Here is a 17,101-nt window from a genome sequence, read left to right as displayed (position 1 = left end):
GGCCCTTGTTAAACGAGGATGAAGCTCAAAGCTCAATCTCTAATCTGAGCGCTTGTTTGGCTCGCAGTGTGAGGGAGGGCACAGGGGAGCACAGATGCTTGCTGTCATTAATAAGCATGATCATGAATAATTCATCTCCATAAGTGAGTGAATACTGATGGACCAGACTGGAGTAACCACATGGGAGGTTTAAAGAGATTTAAAGTCACGAGAATTTCGCTGTCCAAATGTTGGGCTTTACTTGTTGATGCTCACTCTCATATCACATGTTGAGTAAGACTAAATTAGAGTAAATTAAGTTAATCTACTGGATACTTCTCATTGGACAATTTCTGTTTTCACTTACTTTGTTGTTTTTGTCAAATTGAGTTAATAGTGTTTAATGTGAAATAAATATTGTGTAACATGTTCATCTGCAATTGTGTGAATATCTTATGCATACTTTAAATTATATTATGTATGCAAAAGTGCTTCATTTTTACAAATTCAATGGTAACACTTCACAATAAGGTTCATTAGTTAACATTAGTTAATGTATTAACTAACATGAACTAACAATGAGCAATACATTTGTTACAGTAGGCTATTTATTAATCTTTGTTAATGTTAGTTAATAAAAATCCAGCTGTTCATTGTTTGTTCATGTTAGTTCACAGTGCATTAACTAATGTTAACAAATACAACCTTTGATATTAATAACGTATTAGTAAATGTTGATAAATATTAACTAATAAATGCTGAAATATTGTTCCTTCTTAGTTCATGCTAACTTAGGTAGTTAACTAATGTTAACTAATGAACCTTATTGTAAAGTGTGACCAATTCAACCACCACATGCCAAACAAGTTTGGGGCGTATTCGGCTGTCGATGAAGGAACTTTGGTTCAAACTGGAAATCAACGAAGCCCAAGGGCTGAAATCATGTACATCTGTTTTAAACAAACAGAGGTTCTCTAGAGGAAACAATAAGACTTTTGTCCCAGAGCACAAAACCAGGTGTCAAAGCCTGAGGCGCTGCATTAGTCAGTCTGATGGACTGGACCAGTTGGTGTCCTATAAAACCACCCAACTGGTGTGTGTCATGGAAACTCTCCATCATGGTGACCCCGTCTACAAATCATGGAAGGTCATTGAATAGAAGCTAAAGCTAGTTCACTTATTTCTATAATATAAGAACGCTTTTTGAGTCCACCGAGACGTGGTTGATGGCATGATTAGACAAGTAAAACATAGCTTTAATGGTTTAGTGGACTGTCCTCAGAAAACCTCCAAGATCTCTGAAGAAGCCTGAAGGAGTCAGTCTGACCTCTACTGGTTATGCTCCGCATCTGCTACAAAATATCACAAAAGGGCCTTGATATGGTGAAACGTTTATTCATCTAGATTGAAATTGATTTTGTTACTCTGAGGAGGAGTGATTGAGCTCAGATAATAACTGAGGTTATTTTTGTTTTAGTGAAACATATACAGACATTAAATCCAGATAATCACCAAACGTATTGATTTTGGACCACCAACAACAGTCCCTCGTTCTGACCAATAGCGAGGTCTGAACTCGCCGTCACAGCGGTCAGTGACGCCACAAGTGCTGGTGGTTTCCACAGCATGGGACTGAACTGAAACACTCTATAAGGCTCCATTTGTTAACATTAGTTTACATGAACTTACAATGAAAAATACATCTAAAGCATTTATTAAACTTGGTTCATGCACTGATACAAATTATTCTGTGGTGAAGTAAATACTACAGGAAAAAACCAAAATGTAATTTCTACCTAAATAATTTAGTTCAGGCAAGAATTTAAATTTAAAGTAAATTCTATATTAGTGCTCAATTTAAGCTTGTTAAAATTAAAGCGTAAATATCAACGTTATAAAATTAAGTAAAACCTACTCAACTTTCTGGTTCTGGTGTTCCCATCATGTTGTCTACACAATATCTACTGGATTATTGACACTAATTAAAGCATACACTTTAAAAGCATGGCTAAATTCAGCTTTATATTAAGTAAAATGTTCTTGAAAAAGAGTATTGCAAAGTAAACTTCAAATAAGTCGAAATTACTCAAACTGTAACGGGCCATATTAAAGTTTTTACAGATTTTACATAATTCCATATGTGAAATTTATCTAAAATATATGCGTGTTATATGTGTGTGTCTAATATATATGTTGCAATCTAAAACTTGCAAAAGAAAGAATTTTTGTTTACTAACACATTAAAATAAAACGTTGTACTTATTAATATTATTCAATAGACCTTAGCTAACATGAACTTACAATGAACAAATGTATTTCTCATTGATAATGTTAGTCAAAGCATTAACTGATGTCTACTAATGGAACATTATGTAAAGCTCGAAGATTTGCAGTTTGAAACTGAAGAATTTAAGAATTTCAATAGTATTGTAACTTGCAGTGTAATATAAATATATTATTGTTGTAAATTACAACTGTCATGTAAAAGTAAATTTTTTAATTTGATATCTTCATTTTTATAATTAGTTAAAACAATATAATAATAATGATGATAATACATGCAGCCCTATATACAATTTTTAAAACAATAAAAAATAAAACGTACTAAACAAAGATTCAATATTTCATCCGTTTACCTGCATGTCATGTGACCGTTAACCAACATCAGAAAACCACGAACATGCGAATGTGTTGTTGAATTATTGAAATATTAGTAAAGTGATACCAGTTTCCCTAACAGTTTATTTCCTGAAAAAAGCACTATTCAAGTGTTGACTACTTAAACCTTGCCTATAAATGTCTCAGAACCGTCAGATACACATATTACAGGTAAACTTTATTTGAAACAACTCAAACAAAACTTAATGTCGTCTTCACAAACAGCAGTAAATGCGCATGCGGGTACTGAAGACGCTATCACATTTTAAAATCCCAAATGGACAAACTATTGTTCTGTTTTTTTTCTGGGTTTTTTTTTTGGACAATGGAGACACACTATTTGAGAAAAGGTGCCTTCGCTATTGGACAAAACAAAAAGTTGGCATAAAGAGGAAGTTGCAAACAACCTAACTACCGTTTTGACATCACTGAGTGAAACGTCTCATTGAGCCAGAAACAAAAAAATGTAGTGAGGGACTTGATTTTCTTCTTAGGTTGGGTTAGGAAAAGTGAGTTGCATATCTGAATGTGACTGGATCTGAATCGACTCCATATTCCATACGTCAGCAGAGAGCAGGTTGACATTTTGACTAAATATTACAAGGTCAAAATAATTATAAAGAAATGCATGGATGAATCATTCATAAGACCAGAAACGTGCATCAAGAAAATAAATAGGATCAGTTGAATTCATGCTGATATTTGATAGTTTTTGTTCATAGGCAATGTCAAAAGAATCCTACCACACTGCAATATTTAACAAATATTCAACCATGTGCAGTATAACAAGAAACTATACAAAGTTTCTATAAAGAATGTGAAATTGAATGTCATCTACATTACAGCAATATCACTGCTGAACTCTGGATTTTTTCATTGAGATTTTGTAAGAGCATGATCTAAAAGAAAAGTTTGACGCACTAGCATATGTAAACTAAGCAGAGCATTGGTCCTCAGAGAACAGTCTGAGCGGAGGAACCTGCGGAGAGCTTAACAGGTTACAGAACTGCCTGTGGACTTTCACACATTACGTCTCCAGTCCTCAAAACCAAGAGCTTCTAACTGATCACTGTATGTAGGGATCACTGAAGGCTTCTTGTTCCTCTAATGCAGGGATGGACAACACCAGTCCTGGAGCGCCACTGTCCTGTAGAGTTTAACTCCAAGCCTGATCAAACACACATGAACAGGCTAATCAGTGTCTCCAGGAGCACTAAGGCTGTGTTTGAAATCATTCACTGTTCCCTACATTAGTCCACTAATATTGATACTTTGCAGTCGTTTACGTGATATCTGGCGGGCAACAAACGCGGTTAGTGCATCCAATCGCACAACAACTATCTGGCATGTCGTGTACACCTCAAAACACCAACTTTTGTATATTAAAACTGGCAACGTCCTGGCAAGATCCTTGATTAGTTTACTGGTTTTCGTTGCTAGAGAATGATGTTCTTGCCCGCCAGCCAGTACAACTGACGTCACCTGCAAAGTATCAATAGTTCACACTGAGTGCACTGGAAGGGTTCCTGCTTTTGCATAGTTTGTATTTACTACTAGAGCTGCAAGTTTGCTAAATAGCATTGAAAACGTTTATCTTGAACTCTGTCATGGAAACTATAGGTGTGTTCCATTCGACCGTAAGTGGACTGTGAAGTGGACTATGAAGTGGACTGTGAAGTGGACCTCACAGGGTATTCCTCCATCATATGTGAGATTCCAATCCGAAGGGAGCGAACATGTTCAGTTCGAAGGGCAAAGGGAACGTCGATGCATCACTTCACAGGAAGTGGAGAGCGAATATCACACAACTGTCACTGCGCATCGCGTCTGAACTAACAAACTAGAATATTTATGAATGGTTATGGTGTTTAATTTTACGTTTGCACATTCTATTGCGTGAATAGTTATGTAGGCAAAGTAAAAGAGTTGAGAAGCAGCTGAGGCCCTGTCATTTTTTATTTCAAATCTATTAACAGTCAATTAATAGCTGCAATGAAATGTACAAGTAGTGTATGTAATTAACATGTTTTAATTATAATTATTAGATGAATAATGTTTGTTTTGGATATGTGTATTATGTTAATGATATGATAAATTATTAAGTAAAATAAATTACAATATTTATATCATAATCTGCGCGTCTTTATTGCTCGTCTGTGCAACTTTATTTGATGACGTTGCATGCGTTCCAAATGAGTGATTATTGTCAGCGAAGTCCACTTCAATGGATATCCCGTTCCCGTAGTCAGGAAGTAGGGAACACTGCGTAGGGACCTTGTCGAATGGAACGCAGCTCATGTATAAACCTAAAATAAACGATTTAATAATCAATTAAAAAGCAATTAATACACATATAATATTACACTGTAGCCACATTGGACCAGCGATTTGGAAAATGGATGGATAGATGATTCAGCTGCGGGCGCCATCTTCTGGCGAAATGCAGGAATTCATTCGCCGTGACCGTCAGAGTGCATTATGGGTATTTTCTAGATGTTGAGCTTACATCGGTTGTACACTTGTTATTGGGGTGCATTGTGGGATTGAATGAGTGCACTCGATAACATCCACTATGGTTTGGGACACGTCTACAAATGGCTGTCCCCTTGAACAGTGCCCTATTAAGGGTATAGGGGTGATTTCAGACACAGCCGAAGGCTACAGGCCGGTGAGCTTTTTCTTCAGGCTTGGAGCAAAACTCTGCAGGACAGCGGCACTCCAGGACTCCTATCCCTGCTCTAATGCATCACAGTCGATACGTGAATTACGAAGGCCTATAAAATATCAACATTATCAAAACTTGTTGTACAAATCTTCTGTGTGCTTCTGCTGACTGATAGTTAAGGCAAGTAAAGGCCTTTTATTATAATTCGAAAAAAAAAAAATCCCCCTTCAGGTCATTGTATATGTGCCTTTTTGCTGTGAAATACTTACTGGACTGAAGCAGCTTAGGTTTACTTTGTCATAATTTCTTAGAAAAATTATGTTAAAATGATACATCAGGCTTTTGAGGAATTTATTTATAGCCTCACTATCACTGTTATTTTGTATTTCATTGCATTATGTTTTATGAAGTCAAAAAGATTTCTGCTGATTAACACATTTTAGCCTGGCAAGAAAGAGCTAACCCTTTTTAAAAGAACATACTTTTTTAATTGTCACAATGTATGCGTGTGATATGAATGCAATTCAGCCATAACGTTGGCATTGTTGTGACTACTGGCGCCAGTGTTGTTTCTTCCCCACCAGTTTTTAATCGTCTCCAGGGCCTCATGTATAGTTAGATGTCCACTGGACACACACTTCAGGTGTTAGTCGCAGGTCATTTGGGTACTTTTCACTTACTGATTTATGAATTCTACAAATTCACACATACTAATTTCACACACTGCTTTTTGTCAACTGTATTGTATAGGAATTGTGGGTATTCATAATCACAGCTGTTGGATCTGGCAGACAAAGCACCTTTAAAGGTCTATCAAAAACAATTAAGCTGAGCTGATGTTTTAAAGAGCTTTCCTCACATTAAAAAGTTGATATATACACAAAAGCTTCATTAAAATGAATCCATATGAATCAAGCAGTTTAATCAGATGTTTCTGAAGAGACACAATCGTATTACATGATGAAAAGGTTTTTGAATTTAGGTTTTTATTCACATTTAAACTCCAAAGATAATAATTTGAAGCACAAACATGCTCACTACAGTAGATGCTTAACCAGTGTGGTTTGTCTTAACTTCAGCTTAGATTAAAACGATTGATTCAATTGGGTTAGTCTTACAATGCTTTTTTATTTTTTGAAGCATGAAAATTTTGGTTGCAAAGACTTTTTTTGACAAAAATGATGAGAATATAAAAAAAAATATCTTGATTTGTGCTCCGAAGATTCTTCCAGAACCCAAAGTCTCATGAGTTTGGAACGATATTAGGATGAGTAAAGGACAATTTTCAGTTTTGGGTGAACTATACCTTTCAAATAATGAACATGTTATTTGCATTTGGGCCACCAATTTACCACTGTTTTGATAAAGCATGCATGTCTGCTTGACACAATGGTCATGCTTTAAAATACCATATTACTGACACACTGTCCTACATTCAGTAATTTGAATATTTGAATGAAATGAATATTCATTTCAAGTTGCACAATGAAAATGACTTCTGTTTCAATGAGCAGGTTGGTTTTAATGACAGACTGTGAATCTGACTGATTGTTAAACTTCAGGAAATTTGTGAATTGGACACTTTAATATATTTATATAAAATTAGGTGTAAGTGCAGTAAACCTGTTGTGAAAGTAGCTTCCTTTTGAACTAATTTAAAGTATGCCTGCTTTCTCCTAAACCATTACACAAACAACAACAACAAAAAAACTTTTTTTTATTCCTAAATAATGACTCCATATTAGAGAAAATAATGCTGGTTAACATTCTATTAAGTTCAGGGACAGCGAGAGTGTTGTGTGATTAAACACTAGCAGTGAATCGTTACATTTGGAGTGTGTGCCAAAGCAGAGCTGTATCAAAACTGATGTGTGCATGATATGTTTCCAATGCTTTCAAGACATAAAGGGTTAGTTCACCCAAAATGAAAATTGTCATTTACTGGCCCTCATGTCGTTCTAAACCCGTAAGACTTTCGTTTATCTTCGGAACAAAAATGAAGATCTTTTAGATGAAATCTGAGAGCTTTCTGTACCCGCCATTGACAACTACACAACTACCACTTTGACGCTTCAGAAAGTTAATTTGATTGTAAAACTAATCCATATGAGTTGAGCAGTTTAGTCCTAATTTTCTGAAGAGACTCGATCGCTTTATATGATGAACAGATTTAATTTAGGCTTTTATTTACATACAAACATTGATCAGCGAACATAAAAGCTCAACCGAACCTGTTTGAGAACAAACCTCATTGGTTCTTGCGGAAGCTCAAAAGTGTTGCGTAACACGAGACTGAACCTCATTGGTTCTTGCGGAAGCTCAAAACGTGACGCGTAACACGAGAATGAGCCTCATTGGTTCTTACGGAAGCTCAAAAGTGTTGCGTAACACGAGACTGAACCTCAATGGTTCTTGCGAAAGCTCAAAAGTGTTGCGTAACACGAGACTGAACCTCATTGGTTCTTGCGGAAGCTCAAAACATGATGCGTAACACGAGAATGAACCTCATTGGTTCTTGCAATGTGTTCATCATATAAAGTGATTGCCTCTCTTCAGAAAACTTGGACCAAACCGCTCGATTCATTTGAATCAGTTTTACAATCTCTTTATGAACTTTTTGATGCGTCAAAGTGGTAGTTGCATAGCTGTCAATAGAGGGACAGAAAGCTCTCAGATTTCATCAAAAAGATCTTCATTTGTGTTCCGAAGATGAACGAAAGTCTTTCGGGTTTGGAACGACACGAGTGCGAGTAATTAATGACAGATTTTCATTTTTGGGTGAGCTAACCCTTTAATGCGTCACGCAAAGCTGCTCTTCTGGGTAAAAGACGGAGGAGAGATCTAAATGCAAACCTCACAGCACACAGTCAAACATCTGGTGGCCACCCACACTTTAGATCAGTTCACAACCAAAAAACATTTCATCCCATCCACGACACTGGGGCCAGTATCACTTGGCTCATGGCTTTAATGGTTTTGTGTGCAGATGGTTTCTCTCCACGATACAAAACACAGTCCTAAAGAATGTTTTAACAATCAGAGCATGTTTATTTAAAACCAAAACAGATTGCACCCAACATCCATTTTTCCTTTAAACGCCTTTTCTGAGCACATGTATTTCCATAGAAGTTTGATGAAGGAAAAATCACAGACATTTAATATTGGGATAATACATCGTAGTTGAATTTTTTTTTTTTTTTTGTAAGGGTTCCTTTTAAAGCAACTAAACCTTAGTACTGTTCTCACTGTATTTGATGTACGTATATTCTGCTTTAGAGACAAGAAGCACTGGACACCACAGAAGCATTCATTTCAAACTTCGCTGCTGCAGTGTTGCAAAGAAAAGACGAAACAAGCCAGTGCTGTTTTCAAGAATTCTGCAATCAATCCAAAGGAGACAGCCAGAATCCGTACACTCTTCCATAGGAAGGTCAAACCTCTTTCCCCCCTGTATTTACAATTAAGCTACATAATATTTTGGCAAGCAAGTGTCATGAGAGAAAAAAAAACACACACCTAGTTTAAAACAATGGGGTTGCATTAAAAACTAAAAACAGGGAATAAAATAAAATATTAAAATCCCACCTACCATTTAGATCCTCTAGTGTGAGCCGCCTAGAATGCACATACATTTGAAGCTTGAGAGGCAACAACCATTCATTAAGGTGTCTGCTATATTCTAGCGAACTGAGTGAGTCCTGCGAGAGCTTTCAAAACGATTACAGAGATGACTATACAAAATGATCTTTACCTACTGAGTGATGATTATGTTTCCTCAGTGTCAGTTTTCTCTAGCTCAGGTTCAGTCTCAGCGTTCACCTTTGGCCCAGTCTGTTTAGTGTCTGCATCCACAGATGAGGAAACACACATTTCTGGGGTCTTCTCTTCTTTCGAGGGCTCATTCTGGAAGCAGGTGGGTGTGGAGGTACGGGATGGAGAGGGGCTACGAGAGCGCTCTGTAGCGGCCTGGGACGCAGGCTCCAAAATGTTTAATTGAGGTTTTGAATCCGTTTCCATTCCATTGATAAATGAGGCTTCCTCCTGCTCTTGACTACTTGCCGACGTTGCCGTCTCTGTAGGGGGGCTGAGGGACTTGGGCTCTGGTTTCTCCTCTGGTTGCAGTTCAGCGTCTGGTTTTGTTGGCTGCAGTTCTGGTTGAGGCTGGTGTTGGGACGCTGGCGGAGACGGCGAGTTGATCTGCGCTTGCTCTTGTGCTTGAGGCTGAGCGAGCAGAGGGGTCGGCAGAGGGAGAAGCGGCTGAGACTTGGGTTGAGGAAGCAGCGGTTGAGGCTGAGATTGTGAAGAAAGTGGAGTCCAGCGTTCCCGCTCTTTGTCCTTCTCATTCTCCCTCTCCTTTTCGCGCTCCCGCTCTCTCTCGCGATTCCGCTCTCTGACTCGTTCACGGTCCCGATTCCTGTCCCTCTCCCTTTCGCGGTCTCTGTCTCGCTCCCGGTTATGGCGATTGCCGTTCATTTCGGCTCTGAAGTCCATGTCCCTGTCGTCTCTGTCTTTCTGCCTTTCCCAAGGTCTGCGTCGATCGTCGTAGTCCTGGTGCATGTTGGGGTTAAAAGAAGGCCCGGTTCCACGATTCCAAGCTGGCCCTGATGAACTTCCACCGCGGCCGTCGAAACGAGTCTGAAAGTTAGGGTTGGAACGCTCCTCCTGGAAACCCTTTGGAGGTCCAGCAGACATCGCCCTCATGTCTCGCTCATCAAAGTCCCCCCTGGGTGGCCCCCAGCGACTTTCTGTTCTGAAACCTCCTGACATGTTTTCTCTTCTACCCTCTCGACCCTCGACTGCTCTCGGAGGTCGTTCTAGTAAAGGTGGTCTGGCAGGCGCAGGCTCAGTACGCATCTCCAAAGGAGGGGTCTTCAACAACCCCGTGCTCTGCTTTTCTGGTGGTGGAAAGCGATAGTCCTGATCTCCCTCTTGTTGGCCCCCCACATCTGATCTGGGTGGGGTCTCGTTATTAGCCTTGGACAGACTGTCAGGCCCAGCAGATGAGGGGTTGGGCGCTCTTGCAAAAGTGCCCTCGGCGTGGTTGAATTGCTCCATATGAGGAAATGGGACACGGACCCGGGCTTGGGCTTGGGCTTGAAGAGAAGCATCCAGTATGTTGTTGGCCTGATGTGCGAGACCGGGCTGCATGAGCAGGGGGAAGCGGCCCCCGGGGCCCTGGAGCAGGTTGGGTCGCAGTTCCAGGGGAAGTAGCCCTGCCATCCTCTGACCGGAGAGAGGGTGTGTTAGAGATGCAGACGGGTGCATTCCCAGCAGACCCATTCCACTGCGCACAGCATTCTGCATTCCTGACAAAGAAACAAGAAATGTTTTACCAAGAGTACAATAATAAAAACAAAATGATTCTTGAAAAGTAAAAAAACCCCCCAAAAAACAACAACAGTCAACTTGTGGTTTCCATGACAGAAGTTTTATAACAGATTTGTGGGTGACAGAGCAAAGTCGTTATTCACTGAGCACGTTTACATGCACACTCTCAAACAGAAGATGCTTAAGACGACAACAGGTCTGGTCATGTTAAACCGTGTTCTTTAATCGGCGTAAGGTTATAACCAGCTTAAGCATAAAGGGATTGACACAGCTATGTTCTTCCAAACTACCCTGTTTTACCTGGTATGTAAAAACCTTATCCTGTGTTCTGTCTGTTTTTTGAAGTGCACATGTGTGCTATGTGATAGGAAAGCTTCATTACTGCAGATTTAAGCGCATCCAGCAACATTTTGGAATTAATTGGGTTTTTTTAAGCTTTATACAACATAACTCACATAACAAATGAAACACTTGAGTCGGATACACGGGTGATATGAGGTGACAACAGTACAGAGGATTTACCAGATTTTTTATTTTTAAGTCTAGTAAATGTGTGTTTTATTCTTGAGAAGCTGGTTGTTTCAGTAAGCTGATTTTTGGAAGTTACATAATCTCCACAATCTCTAAAATATCATTTAGATTCAAAAACTGCATGCAGAAGCATCTCAGCAGGTTTGTAATTCAGCACACAAGTCCTATGAACTGTGATTGTACTGCTGCAAGATTCAACAAGATCCTATTTTTTGTTCTATAGAATAAAATAACAGAATACCGTGTGCTAGCTGCATATGACTTGTATTCACATTATGTAAAATGTGCTTATAAACCCATTTACCTTGTAGTGTTAGCTCGGCCTCCATAGTTTCTGCAGACTGAGGAGTTTTGTCTGTGCTGCTCTGCTGATGCTGTACTCCCACAGGGTTAAAGACTCCTGCCCCAGGCATTGCTGATGGAATAAAACTCCCAGGAATAGTACCGGTGGGAGGAATCATGGCTCCAAACAGAGAATCCTTGCTGTTTTCTTGAGTGGTTTGCAACGAAGGCTGCACTAGAGCTATAAAGGTGAGAGTGGGGTAAAAGGCCTGTTTAGGAGCTTGAAATTTCAACCTTAAGGACAGCGCTTTCACAAGAAACATCATACGAAATAAGGATTGCTCATTTCAGAGGCAGTTTAACTTACATGTCTGAGCCGAAGCAAGACTGGTTCCAACTGCTGACGGTCCTACTCCTGGCGTGGCCATAAAACCTGTGAAAGAGAAATTTACAGATACATAAATATTCAGTAACACTTTACAATAAGGTTCCACTGGGTTATGTTAATGAATGAACTAACATTAACAATAAGCATTATTTTTGTTAGTTTTTAATTATTGATTGTAAACAATATTCACTTAATATTCAACAATATTACTGATCTGACTGTACTGACTCTGTTGTATGAGAACTGAACTGAGCTGGACGATTAAATTATCATTATTTTTTTGCAGAGCTGCTTTATAGATGAAATTAACTAATTTAATAATAGATGACCTTTACATTGGAATTGAATAGAGATGCACCGATTGATCGGCTGGTGACCGGAATTGGCCGATTTTCACGTGACCGGCCGGTCAGTCTGACAAATGGCGATTTTATGCCGGTCAAATGCACTCGGGCGCCGCATGATTAACATCGCGCAACATCAGCATCACACGTGCACACGGTACACACATGTAGAAAACCTTGTGAATTACATCCGTTCAGACCGCAAGCGCGTATTTTTTTTCGGCTTGCATGTTAATCAATGAGTGCATTCACAACGGGAGCAGGAGCAGCGCGTGAGCGTCAAGCAGGAGCGTCGCGAGCAGTGAAGCGCGTGTTTCGGCGCCGAGTCCATTTGCTGCACTGCTCACGCTCAATTAAAGGGAAAGCACACTTTTGATGGACAAAATAGCCTAAATAGGGTTTCACCAAAAAAGTGCCCAAAATGCACAGACTTTGCGTGTTTTAACAAGAACTAGAGTAGGCTATGTCAGAAAAGAAAACGAAGACTAATATTTATAGAAAATGTACCCATTTAAACTTGTTTTATTATTCAGTTTGTACAAGTGATTGCAATAGGCCTGTGTGTGTGTGCTTTGAGAAATATCTTTATACTGCAAGGCTATATTATTTTATTTTTTATTTATATATTATTTTATTGCCATTCCCTGTTTTCATACAGACGTTTAGTTTGTTAAATACATATATAAAAAAATATTGGATATTGAATGTGAAAAGGAAATGGTTCTTCCATAACACTGCACTTTAGATGTGTGTGAACTATGCAAATGGTAAAATGTTCTATTACAGAAAAGATATAAAATAAATATTTGTGTGTGCTGTAAAGTGGTTAGAAAAAATGAAATCGGAATCGGCTAAAATCGGTATCGGCAGGTCAAACTTAATGAAAAATCGGAATCGGCCCAGAAAATTGAACTCCACACGGCTCCGGGGGGTTAATAAAGGCTTTCTGAAGCAAAGCGATGAGTTTGTGTAAGAAAAATAGTCATATTTAATACGTTACACAGTAAAATTCTAGCTTTCGGCCAAACGGCCATACGCAGTCCACTTGTGCTTAATGCGCAACTTATGACGTCGAAAGTAGCGTAGTGCGTCATGGCATAGCGTAAATATCAGCAGTACGTCGCATTACTCGCATAAGTTGTGCTTTAGACTTAAGTCGAATCTGTATGTTCAGTTCATTTTAAAGTGAACTACTCCTTTAACAAAAGTTCATAAATGCTTTGGAAGCATTTTTCATTGTTAGTTCATGATAACTAATGCAGTTAACTAATTCTAACAAATGGAAATATTTAAAAAAAAAAATCATCATACAGTTAAAAGCCTAATTACTGAATGTCCAGGTTTGAACCATGTACCTGGGGGAGGCTGTGAGGTGTTGAACCCTGCCCTCAGAAAGGGTGGAGGAGGACCAAAGCCTGGCGGAGGCACTGACATGGTGACAGGGAAGGATGGAGGCACAAGGCCAACAGCAGAGACGGTCTGCGCCACTGGAATCTAAACCGAACAAAGCCATCCATGGAGAAGTAAACGGTAATGCATTATTAATTCAGCTGTCTCCACACCACAAGGTGCAAAATAAAAACAAGAATGCAATGGTAGTATCTCTTATATTACTTTAAGTGGGGTTTGAACCAACAAACTTCAGTAACCAGCTTAAATCTTTAATGGCCACACCACACCATCCCTAAAATCTAGCAATTTAATCAGATGTAAAGATTAAGAAACCAAAATGTGTGTTGTTCCATTTGTCAGGGCATTTTCAGGCCTGAATGAGTGCTAAAATCATACCTGCATGGGCATCATAGTGACAGGCTGTGTAAAGGCCTCACTAGGTGTGCTGCTGGGTGTACTGGTTTCAGCTGTAACAGCCTGACTCGGAGTCTCTTTGACTGTCTCAGTATTCCTCTGTGATTCCCATTCTGCAACAGAAAAATTAGGTTAAGTTCTGAGTAGAAGTTACATATATACAATTTGCATAAATCTACAATTTTCAGCTCCTAAACAAGGAAATTCTTCTTACCATTGTTGACAGTCTCCTGGTCAATCATGCCTCCCTCTGCAAAGTCATCCAGGTCATCCAGTTTGACCTTCTCCCAAGGAATATAAGTGACCCCAAGGTCCACATCCCAGAACTGCTTATACTCCTGTTTCACCCCTTTGTTGAGGGCCCAAGCGATCTGGAAGCAATGCAACATGTTTAAGACATATTCCCATAAGAAATTATAGAACATTACAAAAATTATAAGTCAGCGAACATTCTTTACACATACTTTAATGACCTTTGAACCAATTTTGTAGGAGCCTGTGCTCAGTTTCTGAAGGGCACGGTATGCATCCTGACGATGGACCATACAGATATAAGCACAGCCTCTGGGAGGAATCATCTGGGAGAAAATAAAAATAAAGTATTATTAATAATAATAATAATAATAATCTAAAAAAACAAATTTCATTTAAAGAAAAAAAAAATCATAAAATCATTTGCAGCGATGCCACAAAACAACAATTTCTGGTTCCCTAAAGAACCTTTCAATGAACAGTTCTTAATATAACAATGTTTTCTTTTTTTGTGTAACAGAAATGTTGGTTAAAATGGATGTTAAAGGCAGTTCATGGAGCCACAGATGCCAATAAAGAACCTTTATTTTCAAAAGTGTACTTCAAGTTTAGGGTATTTTTAATTACACGTCAGCAAAAAATATTTATAGACCCCAAAAATGCCTCTTGGCTAGATGGCACAACTCTAACTAAAATTTGAACTAATCTAAGATGCTCTCAAGTGCTCATAGTTACAGAAACTCAACTCACATTGATAGATTCAATCTGGCCAAACTCTTCGAAAAGGTTAGTAAGATCTTGTTGGGTGGCCTTCTTGTCCACTTGGCCAACCCATAGAGTAGTGCTGCAAACTGAAAGAGGGAAATTAACATGAGTTACAGATGTGATTTTATGGTAGAAGACATTTGCAACTGTTTAGTGAATGAATTGAGTGTTCTAGCAGGTGTATGGCTATCTAACATTTGTGGATTAATAAATGTAAAATTTTCAGTGCCAATACATCACTGGCCTGAAAGTGCAAGTAACAGTTCTGTCAACTGGCCTGACAGAACAACTTATACCATGTAAATCTTCATCATTTTTGGGTGAACCATCTCTTTAAGCTTTCTCTCACAGACCAAAGCAGTAGTCAGTAAACATGGAGGTTTGTGATTTATGATGATATGAACATGATTTTATACAAAGCATCCTTAAACTTAAATATGTGTTATGGACGAGACGGTTACAAGAATAGTTCACCCAAAAAATTTAAATTCTGTCGTCATTTACTCAACCTCAAGTTGTTCCAAACCTGTATGAATTTCTTTATTTTGCAAAACACAAAAGAAGATATTTTGAAGAATATGGGTAAACAAACAGTTGATTTCCAAAAGTATGGAAAATAATTACTATAGAAGTCCATAGGGCCCATCAACTGTTTGGTTACAGACATTATTCAAAATATCATCTTTTGTGTTTTGCAAAATAAAGAAATTAATACAGGTTTGGAACAACTTGAGGTTGAGTTAATGCTTACCATCAACAAGTTAGTTTGTACAGAAAGTTTCAACTTATTTGCATGACACTTGACAGACTAAACCTCTAAAAAACCACCCTTATAAATTCAGAAAGCATAAGGTGGTCCTCTGTAAACTTACCACTGAGAACCCTTGAGCGGATAGGAGGAAGCCCTTTTTTCTGCCGTTCCTTTTCTCTTTCCCGCGCTCGTCGCTCACTAGAATAAGAACGGGAGGACTTCCTCTTTCGGTCCCTCGACCGAGACCGTGATCGCTTCCTGTGTTTGCGCTTCCGAGACCCTGAACGAGATCTTGACCTCCTTCTCTTAGGTGACCTGGGAATAAAGAGTTTTTCACGAGAGAGCTCTTTACCTGTGACTGAAAAATGGAAATGAGGCAAGAGCTATTTAACAACAATGCTAGACCAACCTGGACCGAGATCTTGAGCGTGTCCTTGAACGTGTGCTGCTGGTTTTCTTCTCCTCAGCCTCAAAGAGCTCCTCATCTATAGTATCCTGTCCCTCATCAAGATCCATGTCCTGCAAAATACACACATAAAAATGGAGTTCCAACTATTTGTCTGTCACCTCTCTTCCATCATTAATTAATCAGTAAGCGTGACAAACATCCAACAGAAGAGGCTATTTCTAAGTCATCTAGTGAGACATCGCCTTTAAACTACTGTCAATACATTACTAACATTGACTTTTCCTCCCAACTACGGTTTGATATCTGATCTTGCCTGTTGTTGGTTATCAATGGAGTCATCCATTTTTGCTTCTTGTTCTGGGAGCTGTGGTGGGGCACTGCTTTGGCCAGGAGGGGCAGAACTTTCAGGACCAAAGATGGCATCCTGGGCCTCCATGGACATGGACTGTCAGAAGTAAAGTGCATTAAGTATCAAGGTAAGAGAAACTGAGTTACAGTAGCTGTGTTTCCACTACCCTTCAAATTGCGCAAATTAAAATTGTGAATTGAAAATACGCCCAATGGAAACGCTTAAATTTAGCAAAAACTCCCATTTACCACAAAAAAGTTTTTACGCTCGCATGAGGTGATTTTTCAGGCAATTCGAAAAAAGAATATTTTGCAGTTTTACAGTATTTTACAGTTTTTGCGCATTTACAGGTCACCTGACGTAGATGGCGTGGTATGTTTGGACAGAAGACGAGACTGAGTTCTTTACTAAATTCATAAAAGACAAAAGAATTACAGGAATACTGGATTCTAAACCTCAAAAGAAATGCCACAATCAAGAGCTTAAAGCAGATATGAGGGAGAAACCTCATTCGCAAGTATAAAGGGCTTTCCTTACCAATAATGCTTGGATAACAGGCCTACGTCTCCTTCGATTAACAATAATGGCTAGTGC

General features: G+C 38.9%; 2 protein-coding genes across 4 annotated transcripts in view; both read right to left on the bottom strand.

Annotated features, from left to right (window-relative positions):
* The window catches only part of tiam2a (TIAM Rac1 associated GEF 2a), a 108,832-nt gene extending 99,700 nt beyond the window's left edge, over nt 1–9,132 (bottom strand). The window contains exon 1 of the mRNA XM_084096044.1: nt 9,054–9,132. The gene's annotated coding sequence lies outside the window, so the exon portion shown is untranslated. The remainder of the gene's footprint in view (nt 1–9,053) is intronic.
* The window catches only part of scaf8 (SR-related CTD-associated factor 8), a 51,099-nt gene continuing 42,327 nt past the window's right edge, over nt 8,330–17,101 (bottom strand). For all 3 annotated transcript variants that reach the window (XM_084096047.1, XM_084096048.1, XM_084096049.1), the window contains 11 exons: nt 16,472–16,603; nt 16,159–16,268; nt 15,871–16,064; nt 14,984–15,084; nt 14,446–14,559; nt 14,196–14,352; nt 13,964–14,094; nt 13,531–13,669; nt 11,811–11,876; nt 11,466–11,684; nt 8,330–10,608 (listed from right to left, as the gene is read on the bottom strand). In XM_084096047.1, coding sequence (XP_083952173.1) covers nt 9,068–10,608; nt 11,466–11,684; nt 11,811–11,876; nt 13,531–13,669; nt 13,964–14,094; nt 14,196–14,352; nt 14,446–14,559; nt 14,984–15,084; nt 15,871–16,064; nt 16,159–16,268; nt 16,472–16,603 — 2,904 coding nt within the window. In that variant the 3' untranslated portion in view covers nt 8,330–9,067. The remainder of the gene's footprint in view (nt 10,609–11,465; nt 11,685–11,810; nt 11,877–13,530; nt 13,670–13,963; nt 14,095–14,195; nt 14,353–14,445; nt 14,560–14,983; nt 15,085–15,870; nt 16,065–16,158; nt 16,269–16,471; nt 16,604–17,101) is intronic.

The sequence above is a fragment of the Abramis brama genome (assembly GCF_963993115.1).
Source record: "Abramis brama genome assembly, chromosome: 21".
Taxonomy (NCBI): Eukaryota; Metazoa; Chordata; class Actinopteri; order Cypriniformes; family Leuciscidae; genus Abramis; species Abramis brama.
Note: the sequence above shows the minus strand (reverse complement) of the source record. Positions and strands in the feature narration are given on the sequence as shown.